At 45.2% G+C, this 12,318-nt stretch overlaps 1 protein-coding gene across 2 annotated transcripts in view; it reads right to left on the minus strand.

The window, feature by feature from the left end:
- The window catches only part of Stx8 (syntaxin 8), a 232,760-nt gene that overhangs the window by 170,320 nt on the left and 50,122 nt on the right, over positions 1-12,318 (minus strand). For both annotated transcript variants that reach the window (XM_052195513.1, XM_052195514.1), the window contains exon 6: positions 6,104-6,196. In XM_052195513.1, coding sequence (XP_052051473.1) covers positions 6,104-6,196 — 93 coding nt within the window. The remainder of the gene's footprint in view (positions 1-6,103; positions 6,197-12,318) is intronic.

Raw genomic sequence — 12,318 nt, forward strand, 5'->3', positions numbered from 1 at the left:
ACACACAGACAGGGTGGTACGTACACACACACACACACACACACACACCTATTAGAAGAGACATGGATAAGGAGAAAGAAGTTAGTAAATCCACATGAAATGCTGGCCCAGATAAAGTGGGGCTTCCGCTGAAACCAGTATGAAAAATGAGGACTCTCAAGTGAAGCTGAAAATGTCTAAACTTGATTTACTCAGAGATACTTACTTGCTTTAGACTTTTTAAGAAAAAAAATACAAACTTAGGTATGCATGTTAAAACTGTTGTGGACCAAGGTGGGTGGTCTGAGTATCCCACTCTTGGGTGGGGATGGAGAAATTAGTATTCCCATAAAACTGCCATTTCCCGGCTTCTAGATTTATCTGGAAGGCCCACTTCCATCTGCTCACAGGCACAGGAAACCCTGCCTCATTCATTCTCTGCCCCTGCATGGGTGTGCACACACTTGGCGCTGAGGTCCCCATCTGGCTGAGTTATCTCAGGAGCAGGAGGCTTCTAGACACTACTGACAAGGATGAGAATCCCTTTGCTGTTTCCAAACCCAGCTAAGAATTGAAGGACTGTTTTAGAAACTGTTTCACTTAATATTTCTGTATGTGAAATACAATTTATAGGAAGCCATTGATTTGAACAAGACATTGACCAATCCAATACAGTCGTTCAAGTGAAGTATTAGAAAGCACAGGGGAAAAATGTTTAGTCACAGGAGCTGAGCGGTAGTCACTCTAAGCAGACACCTGCTTCAAACAAGACAAGCCACATAACTGCTCGGGCCTCACTCCTGTTCTCTATCCACAACCAGAACACTGGGCCCCTGTTATAGAATCGTTAATTAAAGCCAGTTTAGAATCTGAATTACAATTGTTGCTATTCGTTTTGTTTTGTTTTGTTTTGTTTTGTATTTCCAGACAGGCTTTCTCTGTGTAGCCCTGGAACTCAGAGATCCACCTTTCTCTGCCTTCTGAGTGCTGGGATTAAAGGTGTGCAGCACCACCCAGCAGTAGTTTTACTTATTAGCAGAGAACAGCAGTACCTTCCTCATAAGCATGGTAGCCTGCACCTGGAGGGCCAGTTACTCGGGAGGATGAGCAGGTATGACAGCTTTTAGGAAAAGGAGTAGGGAGGTTACCCATTCACTTGGTCTACTGATCTATACATTTTTAACCAAATCAAATAAATATATGTAAAATCCTGCACACATCATGGCACATGCATGGAGGTCAGAGGACACTCCCTAAAGTCAGTTCTATCCTGCCACCTTGAGGGACCCAAGGACTAAAAGAAGGTTGTTTCTGTCCTATGAATAAGCACTTTGCCTTCTGATTCACCCCAGCCCAAGATCTTTCTTTCATCAGTTGGCCGCCGACTCTTCCTCCTCCTTCTAGTTTATACAGGCTAACAGAATAGGGACATTTTACACTATATGAAATCTCTAGGAGAATGAGCAGTGCTTCTCTACAGATGACCATAGAGAAACTTGACTGACACACTTTGGAAGGATGTGACACTAGGAGATGATTTAGTGGTTAAGAGCACTGTCTGCTCTTCAGTTCCCAGCACCTATACAGTGGCTTACAACCATCCATAACTCCATTTTAGAGGACCCAATGCCTCTTCTGTCTTATACAGGCTCCTGCATGTGATACATCATATGCACCAAATAAATCTATTTAAAAAAAAAAAAAACTCTAGCACTGGATAGGATAGAAGAGGTTCCTCTCTTCATACACCTTACTAGAACAAGAATAACTACAATCAAAGCATAAGGAAACACCTAAAGAGATTTCAGAACTTCTGGTACAGTTGACTTAAATAACTTCCTCCTGTAAATTATGCTTTTAAGAAATCAGACTAAGGGTTAGAGAGATGACTCAGGGGTTAAGAGTAGTGATTATTCTTGCAGAGGACCCCGGTTCAGTTCCCAGCACCTACATGTTGGCTCACAAGTATCCTTAACTCCAGATCCTGGGAATCTAAGACCACATTCAGACCTCCTCGAGAGACAGACATACATGTGGTACACATACATGCATGCTGTCAAGACACTCAAAATAGTCTGGAAAAAAGTTGTATCTTTTTTTCAAGAAAGAAGCCAAAGGGTCAGGCAGTATAGCCTTACAGCTAAACATAAATGTAAACATGGCTAATTTGAATTATGTGGCAACTGACAAAAAGACACGGTGATTATGCAGATGTTTCCCATTGCTGCTCCCACAGTAGTAGAGACGGAGGCTGAGATCAGTTTCACTAGTTTTGAAGTCAAGACTTTCTCTAGAGTTTTGAGGGGAGGCCCTTTTCTGCTCTTTCCAGCTTATAGAGCCTCTTTATACCCCTTTCTTTGTAGTCCCTTCAGCTTTCCTCAGAGCTAGAAGATCTCATCTTAGACACTACATGTCAGATCGCCCCTGCCTCTCACCCGCAGCCTCCCCTTTTCTTTTTGGTGGAACTAGACATGAAATTTAGGGCCTACTGCCTGCCACACACCCAGCCCTGCCTCTCTCTCTTATATGGATCCCTGTAACTGCATTTAGGGTCTACCTGCATAATCTCAGATACTCTTCCTGTCCTGACTGACTCAACTTGACATACCTGTAAAGTCCCTTTGGCCCTATAAGGCAACATTTCAGTGATGGAGATGTGCCTGTCTTGCAGGGTTTGTTCTACACAATTTTATTCTCACTTTTCACAGTGGAAATTCAGCCGGGAATTCTAACCAATCAGCAAGTGCTGAGCCACTCTAGTCTATGAAGTTCTGAGAACATCTTGCCCTTCAAGGAACAGCCATATTCCTACCTCTGAAGGGCTCGTCAGCTTCCTTGCCCCCAGCACTGGTGTTAGGAAGACAAGTGGCCTTCCCTGCCATTCCCTACATACCACAAACCAGTGACAAATAGGTTCCCATCACTGGGATGGTCCCTTCCCTGCTACTCATTCCTTTATTTCGCCTGGTCATTATGCATGAACAAGTCACTGACATTGGCCAGATGCTCTTCATTGTCTATGGTAAGGATAAAAATGGAATTCCTAAATTGAAGATAATTTGATCCTTTGGTTCTGTGGTTGTGCTCTAAGTACAGTGCATTTATTAGTAAGGCTTGACCCTTGCCTCCAAAACAGTCTGGCTGGTCATCATTCTAGCCTATTGTTTCTCTAAGGAAAATCAAAACCATGATTCTGTGGCTCCATAAATCATATGGAGATATTTACAACAAAATACTGGAGTCCATGGCCCTGATTTCTCAGAGACACATGAGTCATAGTACAGATAGCAGTGGGCTGTAGGCCTAATCCACCTAGAGATACCTCCAGCCTTGGTTCAGTTCAGCAAAAGAAATGGAGGCTAACTGTAATCCTGCTGGGGTGGCGTTTTGTATTGTTTTAATCCTGAGAATGTCAGTTCTTGTGAGAGAAAATGGCTGAGTCTGCTCTATCTTGGAGGAGAAAACACACATCAGAAAACCACCCGTTGTAAATAATTGCTGGCTCTCTGGGAGGTCACCACAGAGAAACCCAGATTACGTTGGCAGCATGTGGAAAAGTACTCCATGTTTGTCTAGATTCGCATGCATCCATCTGAGTGTGGGACTGCGATGGGCAGGGGTGAAGTTGGGATGCAAGGACGTGTGACACGTGTAACTGCACATGTGCCACTCGAGCATAGGGGAGGCAGTGTGACAGTGCAGTATTAACTGCATCCTCTCAGTGCAGCCGGCACGGGCGTGGCAGCCTGCCGCAATCAACCTGCTCTCAGCCTGACATTCAGATTTCTGTAGTATAAAGCTCTATGGTAGACAGCAGACAGCTCATCAAGGCTGCAGGTGAAACTGAACCTTCCAATAGGCTGGCCTTAAGGGGAGTTTCCCCAGCTGTCTGGGTGGGTGCAATGCAAGCGCAAGGGTCCTCAAATGTGGGACAAAGGGAGGCGGCACTAGAAGCAGTGGTGATACAGTATTGTTGTTGGCTTAGAACAGGGGAGGAACCATAAGCCAAGGACTGTGTGTGGGTGGCCACTAGAAGCTGGAAAAGGCAAGGAAACCAATCCATCCCTAGAGCCTTCAGAAAGGAATGTTGATCTCTTGTTGATATATTGGTTTTCACCCAGCAAGACTCAAGTCAGACTTGTATGCTACTGAACCGTAAGACACTATGTCTGTGTTATTTTAAGCCTCTGCTTTTGTGATAATATCGTAACAGTAATCGGGCGCTGATGCAGACACAGCCTAGGCTTTGAGGAGTATTAAAGTTCCACAAATAATTCTAATTTGCAGCAAAGTCTGGTAGCCACTAAACTAAAGACAAAGGCATGCTGGTAGGCCTGCTTGCCTTGGGAAACACGTGGCAGTTTTACCTGAGAAGGTAGTTAATTCCCACCCAAAACCATACATCAGTACCCACAGACGCTGCCTACGTATGCCACAGGAGGACATGTTCATCAGTTTAGGTCAGAACCCCTCTGCCCCAAACAGGCAAATTTCCTTGAGATTAAAAAATATAAATAAACAGCAGATAGCCACAGCTTTTCAAGTAAAGCTTCTTATCTTCCTAGTACTGTCTCACAGTGAAGGGACTGAGCAACGCCTGGGTCAAACACAAATCCGTAAGTGGCCTATCCATGCCACTAGCAGGAGAAGGAACACGTTGTCCCCTCAGTGCGAAGCTCTCGCAGGCCGCCTTAGGACTGCTTATGTGTCTATTTGCATGTGACAGATGCTCAACAGCTGGAATTGTTTATTTATGATAGAGAAATGGACTGAAACCATGGGAACAATGACCACATTCCTCCTCGGGATCAAGGGGGGGGGCGCCTGCTCTATGGTTTTGGCAAGTGCAGCCTCCCTGCAGAGAGAGAGAGAGAGAGAGAGAGAGAGAGAGAGAGAGAGAGAGAGAGAGAGAGAGAGAGACTCCATCTACTACTTGGACTTCCACACCCATCCACACATGATGCTAACTTTCCCCGGAAGCCACCCCACTATGGCACTGCCCCCAAGGCTGAGACTTCAGAACCTTTCCCAGCTCCTTTGCCTCCCTACCCTGTCTTCCTTGGTGAGGAAGCTGGCACAACAGAAAAGGAGCCACATCACAAACAGATTCAGTTCCACCTTAGAAAAGGCGCGGCATTCGGAGCTCTCTCTGCACTTCTGAGCCTCGTCCCTGGCAGTGATGACATCACCTTCCTGTCCTCATGCAGAATACACAACATGCTGTGGACAGAGCATGTGACGAGGGCCAAGGCATCACATCTGCACTGTAGCATCTCCAACTTCTTGTCTTCTCTCTAAGCCGCTACTGAAGACACGATGTCTCCATTTGGACCTCTCATTGGCGTCTCTGGTTGGATGCATCTAATCTGGACTGAGGCTTCTCGATTTCTCTGACTGGGCCCCTCATGGTGAGAGTGTTGCTGGTTGTCTCTGGTTGTCTCCCACATGCACCCCCTCTGCTCCCACTGCTACTTGTGTTCTCACCTCCCACATAACCTAAGCACAAAAGTCTCCAAGTCCTAAGGCTCCAGACCACCACAGCCTACGAGTTCCTCCTTCCTAAACCACTTCTGTCACGTCAAGGCCCGAACAGACATCTTCAAACTGTTTTTGTCCTGTGGTCAGGACATTCATGATGAAAGACCAGCAAACTCCACTGGGAGCCGAGGTAAGATGAGGCCCCACACAGCTTTCTTACGCTTTATGTCAAGGTACCAAACACTGAGCAATTTCACATCTTTCACAGAGAAAAAAAGCTCTTGGAATAAATAGATAAGTTATTTGTCAAAATAGTAGGGCCAACTATGGTCAGTACCTGCCTGCAATCCCAGCACTTGGGAAGCAGATACAGAAGGGAGCAATATAAATTCAATGCTAGCCTGATCTGCACAGTGAGTTCAAGACCACTAGGGCTATAAAAACCAAAATTCATTAAAGCAGTCACTGAGGACCCGAAAGGTTTTAGTGACATTTCTTTCCATGGTATTAGAAAACTGCAATGTAAACTGTCCACAAACCACCACAGGCACACTAAGCCACCGCTGACTACTAACTGCAGATCCTCCATGCCGCAGAATCAAAACTGATGGAGTGAACACGCAATGGCGTTCAGACTTGTTCTTACCGTTCTGTTCATCCAGTTCATTTCCAATTTCCTGGCCCATTTGTTTTTGGCGACTTATGATAGAGGAAAGGGCATCAAGACCCGCGTCCTGTTCTGAAAGAAAAGGAAAAACAACTGACTAAAAATCAAAGGGAAATACTTTAAAGCTAATATAAATACATATACATACATACATATACACACACATACATACATACATTTTGACAGACAGACACACAAGCACGTACACATGCAGAGGGAGAGCTCTACAGGCAACTGGCGGTATCTAGCATACAACAAAACTGGCACTGGTAGCATTAATGGAACAACAACTTAAATACTTCACACCGCAGACTGAAATGATTGCCTGATAAATTCATTATTCAAATATGAAACAGAAATTTTATTAAATTTGGCTATACTGACATTTAACCCTCTAGTATGTAATATAAACAGCATCAATAATAAAAGGGCATGCATGCACACAGGTACACATGCGCTGGAGTCGGAGGCTATCTTATGGAGCTGTCTCTCTACAGCACAAGGCTCCCTGAAGTGGGAGGGACCTGCAGCTCCTGAGAACTATGTGGCACAGGAAAGCAAGCTCAACACACTGACAGAAATCCGTGAGACTTCAATCTAGCCACTCTTACTAAGTCTAGGAAACACATAAGAACATATGCAGCTAAGCAATTATGCTTCTACAAGGCTCTTCCCTAAAACACATCCCTTGTGCTAGAAATCAACTTACTACCTCACAGATTATCTTTTTGACTACTCTGGAACTTTTTCTGGAGCCCTTAGCTTTTTTCCTCTGCATGAGGTGTGATGTGTAAAACTGATTATCAATTTCATAGATTCTTTTAGAATAACCTAGAAGATAAGCCTCTGTCAGTTCTAGAAAAGATTTCCTTGCTTAGGTTATATGAGGTTGGAAGACTCTCCCTTAGCATGGGCCTGGGTCCCAGACTATGTAAAAAAGGGGAACTCCTTGTGCATGAGCACCGTGAGGCCATGAGCACGGTGAGGCCATGAGCACGGTGAGGCCATGAGCATAGTGAGGTCATGAGCACCGTGAGACCATGAGCACCATGAGGCCATGAGCACCGTGAGGCCATGAGCACCGTGAGGCCATGAGCACGGTCAGTCCATGAGCACCATAAGTCCATGAGCACGGTGAGGCCATGAGCATGGTGAGTCCATGAGCACCGTGAGGCCATGAGCACGGTGAGGCCATGAGCACGGTGAGGCCATGAGCATCGTGAGGCCATGAGCACCATGAGGCCATGAGCACCGTGAGGCCATGAGCACCGTGAGGCCATGAGCACGGTGAGGCCATGAGCACGGTGAGGCCATGAGCACCGTGAGGCCATGAGCACCGTGAGGTCAGGAGCACCGTGAGGCCATGAGCACGGTGAGGCCATGAGCACCGTGAGGCCATGAGCACCGTGAGGCCATGAGCACCGTGAGGCCATGAGCACCGTGAGGCCAGGTGCTTCAAGCTCCACCGTAGCTTCCTCCAACTGTGAAGTGGAACAAACCCCTTCTCTCTTCAGTTGCTTTTGTCATGGTAAGCTTTTGTCATGCTTTTATCACAGCTACAGAAAATATAACTAAGCTACTTCCTGGTTCCAGCCTTCTTTGTGTGAGTCTTTCCCTCAGGAAGAAGGTGATGCCTGTTTCTGTTTTGGAGTCCAGGTCCCGGAAAGCGAATCCAGGATGGTCCAGGCAAAGCGCACGCTCTCTCACTGCACTACACAGCCAACTCCTTACTCCCTCTCCTGACAGACTCCTCCAGTGCTCACGACTTCAATGGCCAATTCCTTCGAAGCACAGTGAACCCAGAGGCCAGGGACTCTTCCCTATGCACGCCCTCCTCAGGTGCTTGACAGCAAGCATGAGGGTTCACCCTAGCACACTAAGAAGCACTGTCACTCTGACCAGAACTAAAATCCCAAGACTGTCCACTGAGCTCTGCTCAGCCCTGGGGGTCGGGACTCCTCTCTGACAACCTCAGTCTGATGACTGACTGCATCCCAGATCTGATGACTTCTGCTGTCTTCCTGTGAGCTTTCATAACCCTTACTGGGCAATCCCTCACAGCTCCAATCTGCTTTGGCCGAGAGCATTCTATATTGAACTTTGCTTGTGATTTCTCTTTTCCTGAATATTTATGTGTGTGTGTGTGTGTGTCTTTCTTTCTCTAAGATACATACACATACACACCTACATACATACACATATAGTGTGTGAATTACCAAAAAAAATTGTTTTTAACTTTTTTTTGTCTTCTCATGTATTAACATTTAAAGAAAAAGGTGAATTAAACTCAAGCTATTCAGGATCCCATTCTCCCCCTACCCCATTCATTCTCTGCCCCCCCTTGATTGGGTCCATAGTTTGTTTGTTTGTTTCTCATTACAGATGGTTATGAGCCACCATGTGGTTACTGGGATTTGAACTCATGACCTCCGGAAGAGTAGTCAGTGCTCTTAACTGCTGAGCCATCTCACCAGCCCTCAAGAGCCTGTCTTTAAAAGTCAATGTATGTGTTTTCAAAGTGGGTCATCTTGGTGACATCTCTACAAAAGCCTTGTTCCTTTGCCTCCAGGTTCACTGAGCAGGGACTGTGGGGCAAGGTCTATACTTCACCCAAGGGCCAGCTGCCAGCTGCAGCTTCACAGTTACAGTTTTGGAATGACTGCATCATGTAATGGCTTATATCTATGAACGCAGAAGCACGGAGTCTCACTGGGGAGCTCACTAACATCTACTTGCAGTTTTGTATAACTCTTTTTTACAGAATTAAGTCATTATACTTAGCTCTTTGATTCACCTGGAATTTATTTAAACTTAAGGTGTGAGGCAAGGACCTCTTGGTGACACTTTTTGACACAGCGTACTTTTTAAAGGCTATAAACAGCCTGCTGTGTCTAGGGACCACTCCAAGGCACCGTTTTTACAGCAAAATCACTTTATAATGAGGTCCTCTTGGTCCTTAGTAGCAACCTCCTGGATGGCCTCCAAGATAAATCTATCATCAAACTTGCACTGCGGAGGGACGTCTATGCTAAGCAAAAGTCCAAATGCACCCAAGGAATAATCCATAGATGGACTGAGGGTCAGCACACTGTGAAACGATGGGGAAATGGGTGGAAAGCGGAAGGCACCTGCCTCCAAGGCCTCAGCTAGGAAGAGACACTGAAGCGCTGACATTGTTTCATTCAGTCAGAATACAAATTGTTAGTGAAAAATAGCTAAGCTAACCTTTTCTCCCAAGTTCGTTGTCTCCTAAAGTTCTCCCTAATACACATCAGAAAGGAAAGGAGAAACTTCCCTAGTCCTGTGATTGCCATCAACCAGAGCATCTCCTCAGTGTGTAACTCTGGCACAGTCAACTTTCATCCCACAATCCAGCTGCAAAAGATGCTGGGCAGCTCAAAATGATCATGTTAATCACCCGAGCTTTTCTGAGCTATAAGCAGACATTTCTGTGAAGCAGTGGTTTCACCATTTAGTAATAATCAAAATAAAAGAAGGCTGCTTCCAACAAAAATAAGTCAGGAGTCAAGGTGGATGATCTTCTTACAAACAGCAGAAGTGGGACATTGTAACAGTTTGTTCTCCATAATCTACATCACTCTGTCCCATGGTCCAAGGCTTCATTCCTCGGTAATGTGTCACAACGGGATATTTGCAACATACCAGACCCTGAGACATCCCTGAACTTTACAGTGGTATAGATTTTAAGACAGGATCACCATGGGAAAAGTAAAGCATGTATATGCACATGTATGTGCATACATACACACACAGGCACACACACACCAACACATCCAAGTTTTAATCCCTGGAACCTGCAACTATGTTACTCTCCACAGAAAAGGCCACTTTGCAGATGTGGTGAAGATGAAGGTGTATGACAGGAGATAAGGCTGGAGAATCTAGGCGGACCCGATACAATTCTATTAGCTCTGAGAAACAAGAGGTTGCCCAGCCTGTCTGTCAGAGGGAGCCATAACAGAGGGTTAAAGAGATGCAATTGCTGGCGTTGAAGACGGAGCTATGAGCCAAAGAAATGGGGATCTTCTAGAAGCTGCACAAGGCAATGGGACAGATTCTGCCCTTGGGCCTCCAGAAAGGAATGCAGCCAGTTGACACCTTGATCTGAGGCCCTGGAGACCCAAAGTGAACTTCTGCCCTTCAAACTGTAGCGATGTGAGTAGTGTCACTACATGTGTGCTAATTTATTGCGGGAGCACTCATACGATCATTTCTGAGAGTCCCTCTGGAACCATTAGGTGTGTAGATACTTCCTATATTTAGGAATTCAGGAAAACCATTCTCTAAATAAGAATCACTCAACAGTGGGAGGACAGTTTGGTGGCCAGAGATAAAAAACAAAGGGACAGTCATCAGAAAGTATTATGCCAAAAATAACAAGCTAGATTCTAAGCAAGCCATTAAATCTTTCCAATTTACAGAAAATATCTAGGTCGCAGAATATGCTGAACAACTTATGGGGAATGCACTGCAAGAACTAGCTAAGGGGAAACTACAGAGGAAACAATCTTGCTTAATAAAGAACGTACACAGGAAAATAAAACAGTTTGAAAAGAATCATTAATACTGCTAAGACATTTCAGAGATATACCTATTAGTGACAATGGATGGCCTACATTCACACCCTGAACCAAGGAGACTACAGGAAATACTACAGAAAAATCAGAGAAATAGGAAACTGACTGTTTGATTGGATTGAGGAATTATTTCTAATTTGGCAGGAGTGGTAATTGCATTGTAGTCTTAAAAATCAGTCCCGGGCACAGAGAGGTAGCTCAGAGGTTAAGAGCTGCTCTTACAGAGGACTCATCAGTTCCCAGCACCCACACTGGGCAGCTTACATTCACCTGTAAGCTCTCTTCTAGACTCCATGAGTATCTGGATTCACATGTGCACATAGACACACACAGACACAAACATATCTTTTTTAAACGTCCTTATATTTTATAAATATTTTATGGTATTTAGATAGAATATTCTGAAGTATTCACCATTAAAATGATGTAATGTCTGGGGCTCACTATAAAAATAATCCCAGGGCATATGCATAAGGATCAGAGTTCAGTCCCGAGAGCCCACAGTAAAGGCTAGGTGCTGTGGCATGTGTTTATGATCCAAGTACTGGGGCAGCAGAGACAGTAGTCCTCAGGCTCTTGCTGGTCAGCCAGCCTAGCTACCTGGCAGGCATCAGGTCCCAGTAGGAACAAAAGGTAGACAGCTTCCTGAACAATACCCAAAGTGACCTTTAACCTCTACATGTGTGAAAAACATGGGTATGTGTGCCATCTGTGTATACATATACACAATCCTGGAGGTGGGTATCTGGGTACACACAAATAAAACCAAACTAGCTATGAGGAGATAATTACTGAAGCAGGATGAGTGAGGAAAGGGACACAAGTTACTCTACTACATTTGAAATCTCCCATAGCAAAAGGTCATCACCACATTAACAGCAATGCTTGCCCAGCGCACAGGACCCTGAGGTCAGGCTCCAGCAGAGGGACCAGGAAGTCTATAGCAAATGCTCAAACTTAGAAAGAACAGCTACAAAATAATGGAAAGCAAACTATACTGACTTAGGAACTTTGCCAACAGACTAAGAGTGCAGGGGGTTGGGAGGGCACACTTCACATCCTAGTCTGACTCGGGTACAGCAGCCTGTACTGACCACTGTCTCCTTCCTCTGCTCTATCCTGATCCTCAGGAGACCAACTTACTGTCATCACCACAGTTACCTCTACCAAGGTCTATGTACATCCCAAGCTACTGCTTAAGTCGGGCTAACCTTAGGTAACTGGCTATCACGAGGCCTAGCTTCTGGATTGAGCAAGAATGGTATTCATTGTCTTCAAGTCTATGAGCTAGCAATAGTTTGGAGATAATTTCCAGAGTATTTCTCAGTCTCCACACTAAAGTACAGCAAGGCTGTGATGGTTTGTATATGTTTGGCCCAGAGAATGGCACTGTTAGGAGGTATAGCCTCATTAGAGTAGGTGTGTCACTGTGGGTATGGGCTTTAATACCCTAGTCCTAGCTGCTTGGAAGTCAGTATTCTTTTTAGCAGTCTTCAGATAAAGATGTAGAACTCTCAGTTCTTCCTATACCTACCTGGATGCTGCCATGTTCCTGCCTTGATGATAATGGACTGAACCTCTGAAGCTGTAACCTAG

Source organism: Apodemus sylvaticus, chromosome 10, assembly GCF_947179515.1.
Source record: "Apodemus sylvaticus chromosome 10, mApoSyl1.1, whole genome shotgun sequence".
In the NCBI taxonomy this organism is placed as follows: Eukaryota; Metazoa; Chordata; class Mammalia; order Rodentia; family Muridae; genus Apodemus; species Apodemus sylvaticus.